The sequence below is a fragment of the Gymnoscopelus braueri genome, assembly GCF_963280865.1.
Source record: "Gymnoscopelus braueri genome assembly, chromosome: 3".
In the NCBI taxonomy this organism is placed as follows: domain Eukaryota; kingdom Metazoa; phylum Chordata; class Actinopteri; order Myctophiformes; family Myctophidae; genus Gymnoscopelus; species Gymnoscopelus braueri.
In genome coordinates, this window is record NC_137612.1 from 322,501 (window position 1) to 346,425 (window position 23,925).

At 46.0% G+C, this 23,925-nt stretch overlaps 1 protein-coding gene across 1 annotated transcript in view; it reads right to left on the reverse strand.

Moving 5' to 3' along the window:
* The window catches only part of chd6 (chromodomain helicase DNA binding protein 6), a 129,009-nt gene that overhangs the window by 8,781 nt on the left and 96,303 nt on the right, over positions 1-23,925 (reverse strand). The window contains 6 exon segments of the mRNA XM_080425021.1: positions 6,860-7,159; positions 12,250-12,404; positions 13,183-14,457; positions 15,173-15,446; positions 15,809-16,063; positions 22,352-23,254. Of these exon segments, the coding sequence (XP_080281147.1) occupies positions 6,860-7,159; positions 12,250-12,404; positions 13,183-14,457; positions 15,173-15,446; positions 15,809-16,063; positions 22,352-23,254 (3,162 nt within the window).

Here is a 23,925-nt window from a genome sequence, read left to right on the forward strand (position 1 = left end):
AAAACCACGTCACAAACCACGCCCCCATCGCTGTTTGTCATCAATGGACTAAAAGGCCTTGAGGCCTCATGTGTGGACGAGAGCACCGCCTGAGTTGGCACGCCGCGGCGGATGGAATAGTTTGTCACCCGTTTCTAAAGTTGACATGGTAGCCTAGCGGTGGAATAGGGGACAGCTGGCTGTGTCTATTAGTGGCATTATGGTAACAAACGGGATGCTTGCTGCGCACAATGTGTTGGAAACAAGCCTGTGGGGCTTTTTGTGTTATCCTTTTGGCATAACTTTTGACTGTACTACCTGTACTGTAAACTAATTAGCTGCAAGAGTAAATCAATAAATACATCAGCTACTGCCAGTGATCAGCTACTGCCAGTGATTTTACATTTTCCGTACCTTTTCAACTAGTCACAGAATATTTATGTCCAGTATGATTGATCCCCTGATCGTTGCTAAACACGGAGTTTCTCTCTGCTTCTGCGGAAAAAAATCTAAATCATCGCAACCCCCCCGTTCGCTAGTTATTGGCCGTTGAATATAGCATGTCTCGTAAAAAATGCAGAGGAAATCCAGGGAGGCGAGAAAAAGGCATGTTGTCCGAATACGTTAACCAGGAAGTGAATGGTGGAGGAGGTCTTGCGATCACGTGATCTCCTGGCAATCAATGAGTTAACAATCTTGTAATAAAATATAAAGTATTCAATAAATTCAATCAATGTGTTTATCAAATAGCGCTCAACCATGTCTGGGTGAATTATGTCTCTGTGAGTAGTATTTTTTTAATCTATCCTGTAGTAGCCTATGTTTTGATCATATGTTTTGATTGAATGCATAATGTAGGCTACAAGAAAATCTGTTATTGAATTCATAACGTAGGCTACAAGAAGAGACGTTATTAAATACATAACTTAGGCTACAAGAATACATCCACGTGGGTTTAACCACTTAAGCCCTATTCTATACAATGGTGTCCTGCGGTGACTCGCTGTTTTTGAATATTTTTTGACAGTTTTCACCTAAAGTGGCGTAAAATAGGGACACCAACCCCCAGTACCTTATTTGATCAATCGATTCATCGCAGCTGTCAATGTGTTCACTTAAGAAGCAGAGTTTAGCTATTATTAACAATGATAAATCACCTCTACCCAAGTCTGATGAACACTTATGATATCAACAGTTAACATAACAGACACAACAAACAGACATATGCACGATGGTTGTGTGAATGTACGGAAACATCTGGTCTACAACAACAGCAAAGATATCCGATCTTATGATCTATATAATGACATGACCAAAATAGGGGGACCAAGGCTAATAAATAAGTCTCACATTTTGAGTATCAAATCTCTCAATGTGTTTGATGAAGCACGTATTGATACCAGTTGCATGTACAGTAGCAGTTGGAACTGTACTCTAACATTATTACATGTACCGTAGCAGTTGGAACTGTACGCTAACATTATTACATGTACCGTAGCAGTTGGAACAGTACTCTAACATTATTACATGTACCGTAGCAGTTGGAACTGTACGCTAATATTATTACATGTACCGTAGCAGATGGAACTGTACGCTAACATTATTACATGTACCGTAGCAGTTGGAACTGTACGCTAACATCATTACAACAGTAGTTTAGTTTCAGATCACTCAGTGTAAACTGGTCACAGCGCACATGAACCATGAAATGAAACAATGAAAATAAATGCAGACAAATATATCCATTCATATGTACAACCAACACATTCTCACCAAAGACTGCAAACGGGTGACTTCCTGGTACAGACATCCTAAGAAGTCACCCGTTTGACTGGAAGGGGGGGCTGAAACGGTACATGTTGACTAGGGCGGATATGAGTAACGATTATGTCCCTATCGGTATATAACTCCAACGTCGCAGAGTTGGCTGAAGCGGACTTCTAACCCTAACAGAGGGTTAGGGTTAGATCTAACGATAACAGAGGGTTTGGGTTAGGGTTAGATCTAACCCTAACAGAGGGTTTGGGTTAGATCTAACCCTAACAGAGGGTTAGGGTTAAGTTGGAGAGGCTTATTTTCGGTATCAGCAGATTTTTGAGGTGGAGCGCCAAACCTGCCATCAGCTACTATCACCCAGTACTTACCGCACGACTTGCTACACCCAAACCTTTATTGTCACATCACAGGTCTACAGGTGTAAAACAGAAGGATCAAATCCATGACCTTGTGGTCCAAAGGCTCCGCTCAATCGACAAAGCTGAACCGGCTCCGCCTACTGTATAAAGTTCTGCTCAATCGACGAAGCTGAACCGGCTCCGCCTACTGTATAAAGTTCTGCTCAATCGACGGAGCTGAACCGGCTCCGTCTACTGTATAAAGTTCTGCTCAATCAACGGAGCTGAACCGGCTCCGTCTACTGTTTAAAGTTCTGCTCTGTTGACGGAGCTGAACCGGCTCCGTCTACTGTATAAAGTTCTGCTCTGTTGACGGAGCTGAACAGGCTCCATCTACTGTATAAAGTTCTGCTCAATCAACGGAGCTGAACCGGCTCCATCTACTGTATAAAGTTCTGCTCTGTTGACGGAGCTGAACCGGCTCCGTCTACTGTATAAAGTTCTGCTCAATCAACGGAGCTGAACCGGCTCCGTCTACAGTATAAAGTTATGCTCAATCGACGGAGCTGAACCGGCTCCATCTACTGTATAAAGTTCTGCTCAATCAACGGAGCTGAACCGGCTCCGCCTACTGTAAAAAGTTCTGCTCAATCAACGGAGCTGAACCGGCTCCATCTACTGTATAAAGTTCTGCTCAATCAACGGAGCTGAACCGGCTCCATCTACTGTATAAAGTTCTGCTCTGTTGACGGAGCTGAACCGGCTCCGTCTACTGTATAAAGTTATGCTCAATCAACGGAGCTGAACCGGCTCCATCTACTGTATAAAGTTCTGCTCTGTTGACGGAGCTGAACCGGCTCCGTCTACTGTATAAAGTTCTGCTCTGTCGACGGAGCTGAACCGGCTCCGTCTACTGTATAAAGTTCTGCTCAATCAACGGAGCTGAACCGGCTCCATCTACTGTATAAAGTTCTGCTCTGTTGACGGAGCTGAACCGGCTCCATCTACTGTATAAAGTTATTCTCAATCGACGGAGCTGAACCGGCTCCATCTACTGTATAAAGTTCTGCTCTGTTGACGGAGCTGAACCGGCTCCGTCTACTGTATAAAGTTATGCTCAATCGACGGAGCTGAACCGGCTCCGTCTACTGTATAAAGTTATGCTCAATCGACGGAGCTGAACCGGCTCCATCTACTGTATAAAGTTATGCTCAATCGACGGAGCTGAACCGGCTCCGTTTACTGTATAAAGTTCTGCTCTGTTGACGGAGCTGAACCGGCTCCGTCTACTGTATAAAGTTATGCTCAATCGACGGAGCTGAACCGGCTCCGTTTACTGTATAAAGTTCTGCTCTGTTGACGGAGCTGAACCGGCTCCGTCTACTGTATAAAGTTATGCTCAATCGACGGAGCTGAACCGGCTCCATCTGCTGTATAAAGTTCTGCTCTGTCGACGGAGCTGAACCGGCTCCGTCTACTGTATAAAGTTCTGCTCAATCAACGGAGCTGAACCGGCTCCGTCTACTGTATAAAGTTCTGCTCAATCAACGGAGCTGAACCGGCTCCATCTACTGTATAAAGTTCTGCTCTGTTGACGGAGCTGAACCGGCTCCGTCTACTGTATAAAGTTATGCTCAATCAACGGAGCTGAACCGGCTCCATCTACTGTATAAAGTTCTGCTCTGTTGACGGAGCTGAACCGGCTCCGTCTACTGTATAAAGTTCTGCTCTGTCGACGGAGCTGAACCGGCTCCGTCTACTGTATAAAGTTCTGCTCAATCAACGGAGCTGAACCGGCTCCATCTACTGTATAAAGTTATTCTCAATCGACGGAGCTGAACCGGCTCCATCTACTGTATAAAGTTCTGCTCAATCAACGGAGCTGAACCGGCTCCATCTACTGTATAAAGTTATGCTCAATCGACGGAGCTGAACCGGCTCCGTCTACTGTATAAAGTTATGCTCTGTTGACGGAGCTGAACCGGCTCCGTCTACTGTATAAAGTTATGCTCAATCGACGGAGCTGAACCGGCTCCGTTTACTGTATAAAGTTCTGCTCTGTTGACGGAGCTGAACCGGCTCCGTCTACTGTATAAAGTTATGCTCAATCGACGGAGCTGAACCGGCTCCGTCTACTGTATAAAGTTATGCTCAATCGACGGAGCTGAACCGGCTCCATCTGCTGTATAAAGTTCTGCTCTGTCGACGGAGCTGAACCGGCTCCGTCTACTGTATAAAGTTCTGCTCAATCAACGGAGCTGAACCGGCTCCATCTACTGTATAAAGTTCTGCTCAATCAACGGAGCTGAACCGGCTCCATCTACTGTATAAAGTTCTGCTCAATCAACGGAGCTGAACCGGCTCCGTCTACTGTATAAAGTTCTGCTCTATTGACGGAGCTGAACCGGCTCCGTCTACTGTATAAAGTTCTGCTCAATCAACGGAGCTGAACCGGCTCCATCTACTGTATAAAGTTCTGCTCAATCAACGGAGCTGAACCGGCTCCATCTACTGTATAAAGTTCTGCTCAATCAACGGAGCTGAACCGGCTCCGTCTACTGTATAAAGTTATGCTCAATCAACGGAGCTGAACCGGCTCCATCTACTGTATAAAGTTCTGCTCTGTTGACGGAGCTGAACCGGCTCCGTCTACTGTATAAAGTTCTGCTCTGTCGACGGAGCTGCACCGGCTCCGTCTACTGTATAAAGTTCTGCCCAATCAACGGAGCTGAACCGGCTCCATCTACTGTATAAAGTTCTGCTCTGTTGACGGAGCTGAACCGGCTCCATATACTGTATAAAGTTCTGCTCAATCAACGGAGCTGAACCGGCTCCATCTACTGTATAAAGTTCTGCTCAATCAACGGAGCTGAACCGGCTCCATCTACTGTATAAAGTTATGCTCAATCGACGGAGCTGAACCGGCTCCGTCTACTGTATAAAGTTCTGCTCTGTTGACGGAGCTGAACCGGCTCCATCTGCTGTATAAAGTTCTGCTCTGTTGACGGAGCTGAACCGGCTCCATCTACTGTATAAAGTTCTGCTCAATCAACGGAGCTGAACCGGCTCCGTCTACTGTATAAAGTTCTGCTCTGTTGACGGAGCTGAACCGGCTCCGTCTACTGTATAAAGTTCTGCTCAATCAACGGAGCTGAACCGGCTCCATCTACTGTATAAAGTTCTGCTCAATCAACGGAGCTGAACCGGCTCCATCTACTGTATAAAGTTCTGCTCTGTTGACGGAGCTGAACCGGCTCCATCTACTGTATAAAGTTCTGCTCAATCAACGGAGCTGAACCGGCTCCATCTACTGTATAAAGTTCTGCTCTGTTGACGGAGCTGAACCGGCTCCATCTACTGTATAAAGTTCTGCTCAATCAACGGAGCTGAACCGGCTCCATCTACTGTATAAAGTTATGCTCTGTTGACGGAGCTGAACCGGCTCCATCTGCTGTATAAAGTTCTGCTCTGTTGACGGAGCTGAACCGGCTCCATCTACTGTATAAAGTTCTGCTCAATCAACGGAGCTGAACCGGCTCCGTCTACTGTATAAAGTTCTGCTCTGTTGACGGAGCTGAACCGGCTCCGTCTACTGTATAAAGTTCTGCTCAATCAACGGAGCTGAACCGGCTCCATCTACTGTATAAAGTTCTGCTCAATCAACGGAGCTGAACCGGCTCCATCTACTGTATAAAGTTCTGCTCTGTTGACGGAGCTGAACCGGCTCCATCTACTGTATAAAGTTCTGCTCAATCAACGGAGCTGAACCGGCTCCATCTACTGTATAAAGTTCTGCTCAATCAACGGAGCTGAACCGGCTCCGTCTACTGTATAAAGTTCTGCTCTGTTGACGGAGCTGAACCGGCTCCATCTACTGTATAAAGTTCTGCTCAATCAACGGAGCTGAACCGGCTCCGTCTACTGTATAAAGTTCTGCTCAATCGACGGAGCTGAACCGGCTCCGTCTACTGTATAAAGTTATGCTCAATCGACGGAGCTGAAGCGGCTCCGTCTACTGTATAAAGTTCTGCTCAATCGACGGAGCTGAACCGGCTCCATCTACTGCATAAAATTATGCTCTGTCGACAGAGCTGAACCGGCTCCGTCTACTGTATAAAGTTCTGCTTAATCGACGGAGCTGAACCGGCAAATCACCGTTGTTAGGTAACGGTTTGTGTTGTGTGTGACATCACACAAGAGCTCGATCAGAGAGAGAGGGAGAGAGAGAGAGAGAGAGAGATAAATAGAGAGAGAGAGAGAGAGAGAGACTATTTCAACTATGCAATAGTTGATCGATGCGTAATTAACCCACAGAATAAAACAAAGTCTAACCCTAACCCCCACCTTGTCTTACACCCCCACCTTGTCTTACACCCCCACCTTGTCATACACCCACACCTTGTCATACACCCCCACCTTGTCATACACCCACACCTTGTCATACACCCACACCTTGTCATACACCCCCACCTTGTCATACACCCCCACCTTGTCATACACCCACACCTTGTCATACACCCACACCTTGTCATACACCCACACCTTGTCATACACCCCCACCTTGTCATATACCCACACCTTGTCATACACCCACACCTTGTCATACACCCACACCTTGTCATACACCCCCACCTTGTCATACACCCACACCTTGTCATACACCCCCACCTTGTCATACACCCACACCTTGTCATACACCCACACCTTGTCATACACCCACACCTTCAACACAGCCAGCCACAAACATCCACAGGTCAGATTTTCACCTTGGGCAGTCTGGTGAGAGGAGGAGGAATGGAGAACGGCAGGCCAGGATTGGGCTCCTGTCCCCTGGCCTGAACTGGGACAGATCCTCCTGGGCCTGCAGGGCTGGATCCTGGGGCTGTGGTGGACAGGAAGCTGGCTCTGTGGTGCTGATGCTGGGCCAGGCTGTTGGCCAGGCTGTTGGCCAGGCAGGGGTTGGTAGCCAGGGAGCTGGGTGATTCGTACTGCTGGTTGGATGAAGGCCACTTCCCTTTCAGGATGGCATGGCAGATACTGTCCAAGCGGTTGATAATCACTCGGTCCTGTAGGGGGCAGCATAATGGCCACAGGCTTTCAGTTTAAAAAACAAACTCAAAAATAGTACTTAAAAAAATATTGATAACAGCCAACCTGTAAGCTCTGTTATTTTCACTATTTATTAAAAATCTTCGTTGTTTTTTTTGGGCGGTGAAACCGCCCCTATATGTGAGGTTTGTACCCCGCCCCCACCCATTGCACCCCCCCAACCCTGCGCTGTGATTGGCCACCATTGTACCCCCCTAACCCTGCACCGTGATTGGCCAATCACAGTCTATTCAGGACTGTGATTGGCTAGTGAAACATGACACATGTGCATAGCCCTATAAATAGGACTATGCACTTAAAAAAAACACATTTATGTTTTTTTTAAGTTAGGGGTGTACAATGGTTGGTCCACAATATTACTTTTCTTTAAGTGAACTTCCATCACTGTGATGACCACTGTGACCACACCGCCCACTTCACACTGGGTGTGATTTTATTTAATATAACTATGCATCTAGTAGTGTCCCTGTGAACTGGCCTCTGTAGGATAAATGTCCAAGGGACTGGCTTATGTAGGATAAATGTCCAGGGGACTGGCCTCTGTAGGATAAATGTCCAGGGGACTGGCCTATGTAGGATAAATGTCCAGGGGACTGGCTTATGTAGGATAAACGTTCAAGGGACTGGCCTATGTAGGATAAACGTCCAGGGGACTGGCCTATGTAGGATAAACGTCCAGGGGACTGGCCTATGTAGGATAAACGTCCAGGGGACTGGCCTATGTAGGATAAACGTCCAGGGGACTGGCCTATGTAGGATAAACGTCCAGGGGACTGGCCTATGTAGGATAAACGTCCAGGGGACTGGCCTATGTAGGATAAACGTTCAAGGGACTGGCCTATGTAGGATAAATGTCCAGGGGACTGGCCTATGTAGGATAAACGTCCAGGGGACTGGCCTATGTAGGATAAATGTCCAGGGGACTGGCCTATGTAGGATAAACGTCCAGGGGACTGGCCTATGTAGGATAAACGTCCAGGGGACTGGCCTATGTAGGATAAACGTCCAGGGGACTGGCCTATGTAGGATAAACGTTCAAGGGACTGGCCTATGTAGGATAAATGTCCAGGGGACTGGCCTATGTAGGATAAACGTCCAGACAACTCAAACAGAGAAATAGTGATCATAAAAGTTCTATTTGGAGGGACGATCATGACTATCCCGTCGCAGTCCATTCTAATGATTTTAAACACGATATTTCGAGCTTTGGTTGGCTGCCGTCGGGCAGAAACCTCTTATCGCCATATTCTTTGCTCGAAAAAAGGCGCGTATTAACACGTTTTGATCTTGTAGATCTGCTACTTTTGCTATTTTTTTATTTGAATCCTGAAAAGTAACCGTTTTGGACATATGAGGTTCCCACCCGACAGAGACGATATATCTGTGTTGCTACTACTTGTCAGCAGATGCTTGAAGGAGGTCTATTGACCTGAAGGAGGTCTAATGACCTGAAGGAGGTCTAATGACCTGAAGGAGTTCTATTGACCTGAAGGAGGTCTAATGACCTGAAGGAGGTCTAATGACCTGAAGGAGGTCTATTGACCTGAAGGAGTTCTATTGACCTGAAGGAGTTCTATTGACCTGAAGGAGGTCTAATGACCTGAAGGAGGTCTATTGACCTGAAGGAGTTCTATTGACCTGAAGGAGTTCTATTGACCTGAAGGAGGTCTAATGACCTGAAGGAGGTCTATTGACCTGAAGGAGTTCTATTGACCTGAAGGAGTTCTATTGACCTGAAGGAGGTCTATTGACCTGAAGGAGGTCTATTGACCTGAAGGAGTTCTATTGACCTGAAGGAGGTCTAATGACCTGAAGGAGGTCTATTGACCTGAAGGAGTTCTATTGACCTGAAGGAGTTCTATTGACCTGAAGGAGTTCTATTGACCTGAAGGAGGTCTATTGACCTGAAGGAGTTATTGACCTGAAGGAGTTCTATTGACCTGAAGGAGGTCTATTGATCTGAAGGAGTTCTATTGACCTGAAGGAGTTCTATTGACCTGAAGGAGTTCTATTGACCTGAAGGAGGTCTAATGACCTGAAGGAGGTCTATTGACCTGAAGGAGTTCTATTGACCTGAAGGAGGTCTATTGACCTGAAGGAGTTCTATTGACCTGAAGGAGGTCTATTGACCCAAACGTTGCCTTATTAAAACTGTTGTGCAAGTGAAGACGGTGTAGAGTCATTTTATTTGTTATTTAATTCTACACGTGTTAACACACACTACCGTAGAGATCGGTTAAAATGCCATTTTATGGCCCAGATTATGGATGCCAGTCTGAAAGTGGTTTATGGTAATAATAATAAATCAATATTATGGTGAGACAATGGAAAGTGTGTTATCCTTTTAGCCTTAATGTCTTTTCATTTCTGACTAATAAAGTATCCAATCAAAACTATCTCACCTTTGTTACACAAGAGTCTAATGTTGTAGACTGACTCTACAGTAAAGTCAAATACACATCATCAATGTATGAAGATCATTTGAATGAGACATACTGATTTAAATCACTTTCATTTACTGGTTCTAACAGTAATCTGTGCGGTAGAAACATATCTTAGGTATTTAGTTGAAACTAGGTATGGTATTCTTAAAATACATTTTTAGGCAGATGTATGTTCTCTCTGTTTTTGTCATGTTTTTATGTGTGGGGACTACGGAAGGAAATGAGCTTCTAGCTAAATCCTGCATGTTTACATGAGATCATGTTCAATTGATTGAATTCACATTCATGTATTGAATGTTCATTAACACTTGCATGACTAAGCTATCAATATGACCGATTTTGAGAATTTAAAGTGGATTATCTTCTCTCATGAAGCTCTGAGAAAGTTCCCCTTTCATGACTTTTCCTAAATATTTGTTTCAAATCATCTCCGTTATTTTTTTCTTCTGAAACGTATTATAAATATGAAATATATACCATATATACCATCCCAGCCGTTATATTTCGGCTAAATTGACCGCTCTCCCCCTCTCTCCCCCATGGAAGTAGTTCACACCTCGAGACCCCCCGCAGAGCGGCCCGTAGACAGCAGACTCGCTGCTGCGCAAAGAGTCTATGTTGCCATGTCTGCTTATTATAAGCGACTTTGGGCTTGTTTTTCACGTCTTTCTATTATTATTATTATTATTATTATTATTATATATATAATTACATTATAATGGTAATACTTTTCTACTCCACTACAGCTCAGAGGCAAATCTTGTACTTTTACTCCACTACAATTATTTGAAAACTTTAGTTACTAGTTATTCTTTGCACTACTGCACACATTTACATTATTCAAGGTTTGATTTCAGTGCATTCCTCTGGAATGGCCGAAAGATTGGAACCTTTGTAGTAGTGTTACCCAAATCACAAATCATGATGACATATAGGAGACAGACAGAAATACACACTAGCCTACTGCTTCATGTCTCACTGTTTTCTCAGGGCACAACGTATGCAGTAACATTTTCATAGACCTGCCTGCTTATTTCTCTCTCAAAATTTTGAGCTTCTGTCAGCGTGGACAGCTGATATAATGACAGCTTTACGCTCAGACAATTATGTGAATATTACATAATATAATATTGGTTTGTCGAGAGATATCCATGTGTTTTGGACAATGGAGATAGTCACGTAATTAGACAGTGGCTTCAGCGCTCATATAGGCTCCATGTTTCACTGAAGAGTTTAATGTGACGCTACAGATTGCGCTGTTTTATACGCTTTCTTTAAAGGTATCATGACATTCATTTTCACTTTTTTTATTTTCAATGTTTTATTTGGGGTTTTATGACCTCAATTACACCCAAAAAACCTGAACTTAAAACATTCAGTGGATTTTCTGTGGTCTGGGGTTTTCTGAATAATTAGGCTGAAAAGTAATCTGAGCTTGGCCCTTCGACAGTGAGGTCACTGTCGAATAATCCCGCCCACTCTCCTCCACGCCCCTCCCCTCCCCTATCCTTTCCTTTGGGGGGGGCGGAGCAGAGGCGATGATTGACAGGCAAAATCCCTCACCAGCGACACCCGCAGGCAAAGATTTCTTTTTTCATTGCAGTTGAAAAGGCTTTAGAAATGTGAGAGAAAAACACCTGCCGTTGATCACTGGAATGGAATTTTCACTTAAAACTTTTTGTACACTTTTGAAGGACCAGGACAAAGACTTTGAATGTGGTGTAAAAGTGAATGTCATTAAACCTTTAATACAGATTTTACATACAGAATCTGAAGTTACCATTACATTTTATAATACTATTTTATATATATATATACTACATTACTATTTTTTAATGTTTCTGCCTGCCTACAACAACAACATTATGTGGGCTCACTGACTCAGCAGAGTGCAATTGAGATGTTAATGGCTATTTAGAAGACAATGGAACCCCCCACTGTTTGGGGGAGAAAGTGTGAACTAGTCTGGAGCACAGAGGGGAGACAGTGGCCAATAGGATAGCCTGATTTGGGGATCAAAATGATCGTTTTTCAGGCAGTGTGGAGGATAATGAAACCTCAGTCATGCTAGTGTTAAAGTGCTTTGTCCCGTCTAAATAAACAAATAAAGTAAAGTATCTCTAGCCAAACAGTACAATGACAGTGACAGTACCTTTGGCCAATCAGAGAGTGGAGAAGTGATTGACAGTACCTTTGGCCACTCAGAGAGAAGAGAAGTGATTGACAGTACCTTTGGCCACTCAGAGAGTAGAGAAGTGATTGACAGTACCTTTGGCCACTCAGAGAAGGAGTAAAGAGTAGAGAAGTGATTGACAGTACCTTTGGCCACTCAGAGAAGGAGTAAAGAGTAGAGAAGTGATTGACAGTACCTTTGGCCACTCAGAAAATAGAGAAGTGATTGACAGTACCTTTGGCCACTCAGAGAATAGAGAAGTGATTGACAGTACCTTTGGCCACTCAGAGAATAGAGAAGTGATTGACAGTACCTTTGGCCACTCAGAGAATAGAGAAGTGATTGACAGTACCTTTGGCCACTCAGAGAATAGAGAAGTGATTGACAGTACCTTTGGCCACTCAGAGAATAGAGAAGTGATTGACAGTACCTTTGGCCACTCAGAGAAGGAGTAAAGGGCTTTTTCCTGCAGCAGCTGAGCGATGGTAGGCTCCCTGGAGTCATGAAGGCCGTCTGGAAGCTGAAACTCACACATGGAGAGAGGAGCTGCAAACCTGGGGCTGCCTGCAAACGTCTCTGATACCACTAGAGGGAGGGGAGGAGACAGATAGATGAGTTAACCCTAACCCACCACTAGGGGGAGAGGACATTAAAAAAGATGGAAAGACAGATACATGAGATAATCACAAATCTTGCAAAGCTGCAATAAGATAATAATAACTCAATGTATAATATAATATATATATAACATATCAATATTATTATATCAAATATAATAACCTTTTTTTGCTCCCAAATATTTTTTTTAAATTTTAAGCTGTTTTGTAAAGCGACTTTGGGTACTAAAAGCACTATGAGGGTCAATAACTAAATGTGTGAATGTATTTTGAGGGTCAATAACTAAATGTGTGAATGTATTTTGAGGGTCAATAACTGAATGTGTGAATGTATTTTGAGGGTCAATAACAACTAAATGTGTGAATGTATTTTGAGGGTCAATAACTGAATGTGTGAATGTATTTTGAGGGTCAATAACAACTAAATGTGTGAATGTATTTTGAGGGTCAATAACAACTAAATGTGTGAATGTATTTTGAGGGTCAATAACTGAATGTGTGAATGTATTTTGAGGGTCAATAACAACTAAATGTGTGAATGTATTTTGAGGGTCAATAACAACTAAATGTGTGAATGTATTTTCAGGGTCAATAACAACTAAATGTGTGAATGTATTTTGAGGGTCAATAACAACTAAATGTGTGAATGTATTTTGAGGGTCAATAACAACTAAATGTGTGAATGTATTTTGAGGGTCAATAACAACTAAATGTGTGAATGTATTTTGAGGGTCATAGGGTCATACCTGGCGTTTTGGGTCGCTCCTCCTTCACCTGCCCTGCTCTGACGTCCAGGCTCTCTGTGTTCTCTGCCAGTCCGTCTGGATGCTCCAGTTTGGGGGTGAGAACCGTGCTGTCGGCCTCCAACAGCTCCTGCTTCGCTTCTGTTTTGACGTCAGAATAGGCGGTGAAGTCCAGGTCTTCAGGCTTGGTCTCAGGTTTCATCTCAGAACTATCTGGATAAGCAGCAAACCCAAGTTCTTCCTGTTTGGTCTCATGTTTGATCTCAGAGCTGTCTGGGAAGGCCTCGAACCCAAGACCTTCTGGCTTTATGTCAGGTTTGAGCTCAGCACCGTCCGGATAAGCGGCCAAGGCAACAGCTTCTGGCTTGGCCTCATTTTTAACCTCAGAGCCTTCTGAGCAGGACGCAAACCCAAAACTTAAATCTTCACATTTGGTCTCCATGGCTTCCAGCTTCACATCAGAATAGCTGAAATGCTGCTCGGTTTTGGTTATCAAGCTCTCTGGTCCCAGAAGGTTTGTGGGTTTGACTTCTGAGCTGTTGGGGTACGTAGGTATCTCTTCTTCCATAGCCTCCATCTTGGTCTCCTCCGCTTTGATTGGCAGATCTAGTGGGTGTGTTCTTTCTGGGAGAACAGATAACTTCACGTCCTCTGCAGGCAGGGTGGAGTCAACCTCAGATTTACAAGGTTTATGGAGGCACATCTCCTCAGGAACCACAAGATGGTCCAGTCGGGGGTTGAGGGACAATCCCAGACTTTGATGCTTTGTGTCGCCACCGTCTTTAGGGATGGTTACACCTTGACCTTTGCCCTCACAGCTTTTCTGATCCAGAGAGAGCTCTGGTTTAATACGACCTCCATCTTGGTTCTTTGATGGGGTTTTATCAGACGGAGCTGTACTGAATAATATGGAGGAGGGTTCAGGTTCTAAACCTTCCTCCTCCACTGCCGGACACAGGTCCACCTGCTCCACTTGGTCTGCTTTGGACTGTTCTGCCATTCCTCCCAGTCCTGGAGCTTCTCCCGTTGCACCGTCCACGGAGCTCTCCGCCAGGACCGTGTCCTGAAAGATCAGCCCGTCCACCTCCTCACCCTGTGGTTCCTCCATAGCTTCAGGACACCCAAGGCTAGCCTCCTGCTCCAGCTTTCCCAGGAAAGGATGCTCTTGGTGGGGCAGGCCTTCGTCCCCTTGACTGAGGTGGTCCTGGATGGTTTCCTGTCCTGCTAGGCTTGGATCCATGGGTTCATGCAACACCTCCATGCTTTGGTCAGCAGCACCTACAGAATGAGAAGAAAGCAAGAACGTTTGAAAGTAGCACCAGAAGCAAACTTTATAACAGTGGGGACCTGAAGGGGGGGGGGGGTAGTTAATATAGCATCACAATCAACCACTTTATCCATTTACTGTATATGTTGGCTATTCAAAAACAGCAGATCTACAAGCTCACATCGCGTTACTTTGTGCTGCTCTGCGGGCTTGAAACCCATTCAGATGGGGGTCCCCGACACAAAACCCATTCAGATGGGGGTCCCTGACATAAAACCCATTCAGATGGGGGTCCCTGACATAACACCCATTCAGATGGGGGTCCCTGACATAAAACCCATTCAGATGGGGGTCCCTGACATAAAACCCATTCAGATGGGGGTCCCTGACACAAAACCCATTCAAACGGGGGTCCCTGACATAAAACCCATTCAAACGGGGGTCCCTGACATAAAACCCATACAGATGGGGGTCCCTGACATACAGATGGGGGGTCCCTGACATACAGATGGGGGTCCCTGACATAAAACCCATACAGATGAGGGTCCCTGACACACAGATGGGGGTCCATACATACAGATGGGGGTCCCTGACATAGAGATGGGGGTCCATACATATAGATGGGGGTCCCTGACACACAGATGGGGGTCCATACATACAGATGGGGGTCCCTGACACACAGATGGGGGTCCATACATACAGATGGGGGTCCCTGGGTGTCCATACATAATGCATTTAGAACTGATTGACCTTCTCCTTCTAGGCCCTGGTCTCCTGGTTGCCGTGGCGACGCTCCTTCCTCCTTATCAAACTCAAACCCTTTAGCCCCTCCCACCTCCTCCTCTTCCTCCTCCTCCTCAGGATTGGCCAGGCTGTCTGTGACATCAGAGTGGCTCAGCCTATCCTGGGACGGTTGGGCAGTGATATCAGAGAGGGAGAGAGGAGGAGGCGGGGCATAGGGTGGAGGAGGGCTCGCTGTGAGGTGGGTGTGGCCGATGTCCTGTCAATCAAATGAGAACACCGTCATTATATTGTCCGATCAGATAAAACCTTATATTGTCCAATCAGATAAAACCTTAAATTGTCCAATCAGATAAAACCTTATATTGTCCAATCAGATACAATCACAGAGACATCATGTATCTCTGTTTTTTTTATTGATTGATTGATTGATTGATTGATTGATTGATTGATTGATTGATTGATTCATTCATTATTGTGCAAACAGTTCCAGTTGTGCTCTAGAAGAACTTAAAGAGCCTTAGATCAGCTATCTTCTACACCGTCGTACCACCAAAACACTGTTCCACCAACAGGAAGTGAACCCCCGTCCAACAAGAAGTGAACTCCTCCCCCACCCACCTTGAACAGCATGTAACTGGACGACTCCAGCGGCTCCACGGCGCCCCCAGCCGACGGGTGAGAGGAGGCGGAGGAAGGAGGGAGGCCCAGGCATTCCTCCAGAGTCGCTCCTTCCTCCCCGGCCACGTCTCCCGTCTGCGTCTCCTCCTCGTCCTCCTGCAGGAACCCGGGCTCCAGGGCTGACGGGCCCAGGATGGGGTCGGCCTCGTTAAACATGTGGTGGGCGGGGCTGGAGTGGTCTGTGCCCCATGGAGCCTAGAGAGAAGAGACCATGTGACCATGTGAGTGATACCATGTCTTATGACTTAACTTAACTTAACTCATTGAGTGCCAGAATTGCCAGAATTATTTCAGAATGATGTTGACTCAGTGCCAGAGTTATTTTCAAAGTTAAAAAAAAGTGCTGAGGAAGCGAGATACAGCCTTTTTCAGTTCTAAGTTAAACAAGGAGTGGATGGAGCTGCAAATTATTCAGATGATGATATCTTGGGTTCTGAACATGTTTTTTACTATTTTTTTAAAAACACGTCAAACACGTCATTGGCACGTTGCGCCATAGCGGTAAAAACACGTGAAACACGTTAATGTCACTCAATGAGTTAAGAGCTGGAGAGAAGAGACCTCTGTGAGTGATACCAGGTCTTATGACTTAACTTAACTTAACTTAAGAACTGGAGAGAAGAGACCTCTGTGAGTGATACCATGTCTTATGACTTAACTTAACTTAAGAACTGGAGAGAAGAGACCTCTGTGAGTGATACAAGGTCGTATGACTTAACTTAACTTAACTTAAGAACTGGAGAGTAAAGCAGGGGCGTAGCCACGGGTGGGCATAGGTAGGCCTGGGCCCACCCACCTGGCTGTTGTGCCCACCCTAATATATTCACCCAATCCGCACAAAACCGCCCCAAAAACTCCCAAATCCGCACAAAACCGCCCCAAAAACTCCCAAATCCGCACAAAACCGCCCAAAAAATCGTGCGGGCGTGAGTGCTCACCCACAAATGCCCAGGCCCAGCTGCTGCCAGCGTTCTGGCTACGCCCCTGGAGCAGAGACCTCTGTGAGTGATACCAGGTCTTATGACTTAACTTAACTTAAGAACTGGAGAAAAGAGACCTCTTATGTCTTATGACTTGTTCTCATGCTATACAACAAAAATGTGGAATGCCATACCAAAAGGAGTAAAGGAGTGTAAAACCCTACTCACTTTCAAAACTGCCCTGAAGATACACCTTCAGGAGGCTGTTCCAAACTGGCCCCTGTCTAAGTCTTAACCTACCCCCCCCCCCCCCCGCTGATTGTATGACGTTCTGTATAGTAGTGTTTATCTGTCTGTCTCTTATATGTCATCATGATTTGTGTGCATCGGATCTCATTTTAAACAAGCTCAGTGCTTAATGAGTCTTCCAGTTTAGTAGACCTTGTATTGTGAATTGTACTTCCATGTACTGTTTCTCATGTCTTACTAAATAAAGCACAAAAATCAATTAAGTAAGTGTTTAATCTGTAGGACTAGTATCAACAAGTGTTTAATCTGTAGGACTAATACCAACAAGTGTTTAATATGTAGGACTAGTATCAACAAGTGTTTAATCTGTAGGACTAATATCAACAAGTGTTGTAATCTGTAGGACTAGTATCAACAAGTGTTTAATCTGTAGGACTAATACCAACAAGTGTTTAATCTGTAGAACTAGTGCCAACAAGTGTTTAATCTGTAGGACTAATACCAACAAGTGTTTAATCTGTAGAACTAATACCAACAAGTGTTTAATCTGTAGGACTAATACCAACAAGTGTTTAATCTGTAGGACTAATACCAACAAGTGTTTAATCTGTAGGACTAATACCAACAAGTGTTTAATCTTTAGTACTAATACCAACAAGTGTGTAAAACTGTAGGAGTGGAAGCAACAAGTGTGTAAATAACAAGAAGCAGAACTCCTTCTTTAACAGATGAATGACGTCCTGCAGAGGATTAGCCACTAGATGGCAGTGTTTGACTACTATTAGGGGTTGGTTGGACCTGTATGGACAAAGACCCTTCATTTATCAATGGCCAATACTATGAAAAATTGTAGAAATATGGTCTCCTAAGTGGGCGTGGTTACCTCTCCTCACCCCCCCATCCCCCCACCCATTGGGTGAGCTCAAGCCAATAGTATCTAAGAATGTCATGTTCTTCTGGTCTCTTAGAGGGGCGGGGCCACCTACACACATACAGGAAGTCTTGGTTTTATATAGTTTGTCTTGGGATGTAGCACGAGGGACAGTTTCTAGCCCCAGGCCATAAAAATGTCTTTATTTCATTGTTATCCACACCGTAGAGGCAGGCCCGGTTAAACCCTGTGTGGTGGCCCAGGGTGAAGCCCCGCCCCCACTCCCACTTTCAATGTGTTTTTGTTTTTTTTACTATGGTTATAAACACCATAGATTTGCATGAGATTATTAGTTACAGTACAAACTCACCAAATATGACGGCATAACAGACACACAACAGCATTTCTCTCAACTACAGAGGTGTGCTGGGAGTGGTTTTCATGGGGGGGCTGGGGGGGGGGGCAACTTAGTGTAGCTGAATGGTTAGTGAGCCCGCCTAGGACTCCGGAGGTCCTGTAGGTCCTGGGTACGAGTCCAGCCCTCAGCAATGTGTCCAAGTGTCCCTGAGCAAGACACTGAACCCCTAACTGCTCCCCCCTCTGCGCTCCTCTGTTGGCAGCACTCAGCACTCAGCTGGGTGAGGCTGAAAAACTGAAGCTCCCCCACGGATTAGAGTTCTCAACGGGCCTGAACATTAAGGCCGGGCCCTAACTGGGCCCTACTGGGCCGGCCCGAGGCTCTGCCTAGCCCGAACAATTACCATATTTTTAGGCCCAAAGACCCAAAAAAAACGAAAAGGTGTCATCATGTGCTTAATGTCCTCAAAGTCACGCATCCAACAAGCTTTAAACTGAGCAAAATGGACCTTCTGTTCCAGAGAAAATTGCCAAAACATCTTGAAAACGTCCACTTTCGCCAATTTTCGATTGTTGATTTTCGATTGAGTTTTGGCCATTGTCGCCCGTTCTTCTTTAATAACACAGGCTGGGAAGGTCGGACGGCGACACACTAGATACCTGAGTAAAGTTCACTTTGAGCTGCATGGTTAGACCACTGCCATTTCCGTCGGCCTTACTGTTAGGCCGTTAGAGGCATTTGAAAAGTATTTTTTTGGGGTAAAAGATGTTTTTTCTTTGTTTTTGTTTTAATCATATGGTGCCCGCATTGGCTGGTGCCCCAGGGCACTCGCCCCCCCGACGGCCTATGGAAGATCCGGCCTTGTGTAGAGGAAGCTTGAAATAAAATGATTCCACTGCCTTAATAGATTTATATTAGAAATACATTTCCAGTAGGCCTACTCATACAATGCAGTATATCTCTGTCCAAAAATGTTACTTTTCAGGAAAATATAAAAAATACATGTTTTTAAAACAAGACAACAGCCTCCTCCTCATCCTAACCCTAACCCTAGCCTCATCAAAGTTGGTGACTTTATACATTGTTAGATACTTGAATGTGTCCTTATATTATCATCACTTTACCCAAATACATTATATTATATTATTATTATATTAAATACATTATATTATATTATTATTATATCAAATATATTATAATATATTATTATTATATTATATTATTATTATATTAAATACATTATATTATTATTATATTAAATACATTATTTTATATTATTATTATATTAAATACAGTATATTATCATCACTTTACCCAAATACATTATATTATATTATTATTATATTAAATACATTATATTATATTATAATTATTATATTAATTACATTATATTATCATCACTTTACCCAAATACATTATATTATATTATTATTATATTAAATACATTATACTATTATTATATTAAATAAATTATATTATATTATTATAATATTAAATACATTATATTATCATCACTTTACCCAAATACAGCTCAAGTGGAGTTAGGAGGTTTTTGACCATTAATGTGGAGATTAATGTTTTGTCCATCATTGATTAGAATAGCCAAGTCAGACAAAAAAAAGCTGAATTGTTAGGAGTTAGGAGGTTGTAACGACAGTTTGAGGATCCAATGGAGTTAGGAGGTTTAGTCAGAGGCGCCTTTTAATACTTTTCATTGGTTCAATATTTGTAAAACATACACACAGACCTAAAGGGTGTTCAATAGCACTGATTTATTAAAGAAAATTAAAAAAGTTGTAATACGAAGATAGGAGGTTTGCGCCCGCCAGTGACGATATGTGTGGCTTTACAACCAACCTGCCACTCAAAGTAAGGATTTAAAGGGACATTTCGGACTAACCCATCACGGGTGAAATCTCGTCTAACAAGACTACCGGTGGGGCGCATTCAAGAGAAACACGTGGAGAGACTACCGGTGGAGCGCATTCAAGAGAAACACGTGGAGAGACTACCGGTGGGGCGCATTCAAGAGAAACACGTGGAGAGACTACCGGTGGGGCGCATTCAAGAGAAACACGTGGAGAGACTACCGGTGGGGCGCATTCAAGAGAAACACGTGGAGAGACTACCGGTGGAGCGCATTCAAGAGAAACACGTGGAGACACTACCGATGGGGCGCATTCAAGAGAAACACGTGGAGACACTACCGATGGGGCGCATTCAAGAGAAACACGTGGAGACACTACCGATGGGGCGCATTCAAGAGAAACACGTGGAGAGACTACCGATGGGGCGCATTCAAGAGAAACACGTGGAGACACTACCGATGGGGCGCATTCAAGAGAAACACGTGGAGAGACTACCGATGGGGCGCATTCAAGAGAAACACGTGGAGAGACTACCAGTGGAGCGCATTCAAGAGAAACACGTGGAGAGACTACCGATGGGGCGCATTCAAGAGAAACACGTGGAGAGACTACCGGTGGAGCGCATTCAAGAGAAACACGTGGAGAGACTACCGGTGGAGCGCATTCAAGAGAAACACGTGGAGACACTACCGGTGGAGCTCATTCAAGAGAAACACGTGGAGAGACTACCGGTGGAGCGCATTCAAGAGAAACACGTGGAGAGACTACCGATGGGGCGCATTCAAGAGAAACACGTGGAGACACTACCGATGGGGCGCATTCAAGAGAAACACGTGGAGACACTACCGATGGGGCGCATTCAAGAGAAACACGTGGAGAGACTACCGATGGGGCGCATTCAAGAGAAACACGTGGAGACACTACCGATGGGGCGCATTCAAGAGAAACACGTGGAGAGACTACCGATGGGGCGCATTCAAGAGAAACACGTGGAGAGACTACCGGTGGAGCGCATTCAAGAGAAACACGTGGAGAGACTACCGGTGGGGCGCATTCAAGAGAAACACGTGGAGAGACTACCGATGGAGCTCATTCAAGAGAAACATCGTGGAGAGACTACCGATGGGGCGCATTCAAGAGAAACACGTGGAGACACTACCGATGGGGCGCATTCAAGAGAAACACGTGGAGAGACTACCGATGGGGCGCATTCAAGAGAAACACGTGGAGAGACTACCGGTGGAGCGCATTCAAGAGAAACACGTGGAGAGACTACCGGTGGGGCGCATTCAAGAGAAACACGTGGAGAGACTACCGATGGAGCTCATTCAAGAGAAACATCGTGGAGACACTACCGGTGGAGCGCATTCAAGAGAAACACGTGGAGAGACTACCGGTGGGGCGCATTCAAGAGAAACACGTGGAGAGACTACCGGTGGAGCGCATTCAAGAGAAACACGTGGAGAGACTACCGGTGGAGCGCATTCAAGAGAAACACGTGGAGAGACTACCGGTGGAGCGCATTCAAGAGAAACACGTGGAGAGACTACCGGTGGGGCGCATTCAAGAGAAACACGTGGAGAGACTACCGATGGGGCGCATTCAAGAGAAACACGTGGAGACACTACCGATGGGGCGCATTCAAGAGAAACACGTGGAGAGACTACCGGTGGGGCGCATTCAAGAGAAACACGTGGAGAGACTACCGGTGGAGCGCATTCAAGAGAAACACGTGGAGAGACTACCGGTGGAGCGCATTCAAGAGAAACACGTGGAGAGACTACCGGTGGAGCGCATTCAAGAGAAACACGTGGAGAGACTACCGGTGGGGCGCATTCAAGAGAAACACGTGGAGAGACTACCGATGGGGCGCATTCAAGAGAAACACGTGGAGACACTACCGGTGGGGCGCATTCAAGAGAAACACGTGGAGAGACTACCGATGGGGCGCATTCAAGAGAAACACGTGGAGAGACTACCGGTGGGGCGCATTCAAGAGAAACACGTGGAGAGACTACCGGTGGAGCTCATTCAAGAGAAACATCGTGGAGAGTGTTCTGTCAATATGAACGTTAGATCTCACAAAAAAAAAGGTATTAAAATACGCGATCTAGAGCATGGACCGTGGACCAGGCAGGCAGGCAGGCAGGCAGACAGACAGACAGACAGACAGACAGACAGACAGACAGACAGACAGACAGACAGACAGACAGGTACCTGTAACTGGTCCAGCTCCATAGACGGCGCCATCAGTCCGGTCTCCTCTGAGGTTCCCTGCCCCCCCACCAGGACGTCGCTACTCAGAGGGGGGTCCAGGAGGCCCGGGGGGTCCAGGAGGCCCGGGGGGTCCAGGAGGCCCGGGGGGTCCAGGAGGCCCGGGGGGTCCAGGAGGCCCAGAGCCCCGCCGTAGGAGTTGAGCATGCTCTGTCCGCCCGCCGCCGACTTGAAGGGGAAGCCGTTCAGGACGTCCTGATTGGACGACTTGCCCAGCTCCAGACCCTCGTCCAGGAAGTCCCCCCCAACCCCGCCCCCCCGTGGGACCACCATGCCCAGCCCGGGGGGGGGAGAGGAGCTCGAACCCGGGGCCCCCGGCGGCTCGGTGGGGGGAGGCGGGGGCGGGGCAGGGTGGGTGGAAGAGGAGGAGGAGCAGGGGGAGGGAGCGGCAGGGGGAGGGGGAGGGGGAGGGGGGTTGTGGTGGTGGTGGTGGAAGTGGTGGTGATGGTGGTGGTGATGGTGGGGGGCCGAGGGGTAATCGGGGGGCTGGGGGGAGTGGCAGCCCCCCAGCCCCGCCTCATACAGGCAGCAGTGGGGCGGAGCCAGCGAGGGATTGGACGAGGAGGAGGAAGGGTGATGATGAGGATGATGAGGATGGAGGTGGTGGTGATGAGGGTGGTGGAACCCCCCCGCCTGGCTCTCCTTCTGGACGTAGTTCCTGTGAGCCTCCAGGAAGCTCAGCTGCGGGTCATTGAGGATGTAGTAGTCGGTGCGACTCAAGCCGTGGCGTGCCGCCCCCAGCAGGAGGTCGCGGTCGTGTTTGCCGCCGCACTCCCACCACACGGGGAGGTAGAGGGAGGGCCGGCACAGCTGGAGGCGGGACGACAGCAGAGGGTGACGCAGCACCTGGAATCATGGGAAATGGAGTTTGTTTATACACGCACATGCACACACACACACACACACACACACACACACACACACACACACACACACACACACACACACACACACACACACACACACACACACACACACACACACACACACACACACACACACACACACACACACACACACACACACAGTATTGACCGGAAGGTACCTGATCATTACGTCAATCTGTTAGAAACTAAACTTAGTCTCCAGTATTCTACAGCAGTGGTTCTCTTAACAGTGGTTCTCTAACAGTGGTTCTCTAACAGTGGTTCTCTACAGCAGTGGTTCTCTTAACAGTGGTTCTCTAACAGTGGTTCTCTAACAGTGGTTCTCTACAGCAGTGGTTCTCTTAACAGTGGTTCTCTTAACAGTGGTTCTCTAACAGTGGTTCTCTAACAGTAGTTCTCCTAACAGTGGTTCTCCTAACAGTGGTTCTCTTAACAGTGGTTCTCTTAACAGTGGTTCTCTACAGCAGTGGTTCTCCTAACAGTGGTTCTCTTAACAGCGGTTCTCTAACAGTGGTTCTCTTAACATTGGTTCTCTACAGCAGTGGTTCTCTACAGCAGTGGTTCTCTTAACAGTGGTTCTCTTAACAGTGGTTCTATTAACAGTGGTTCTCTACAGCAGTGGTTCTCTAA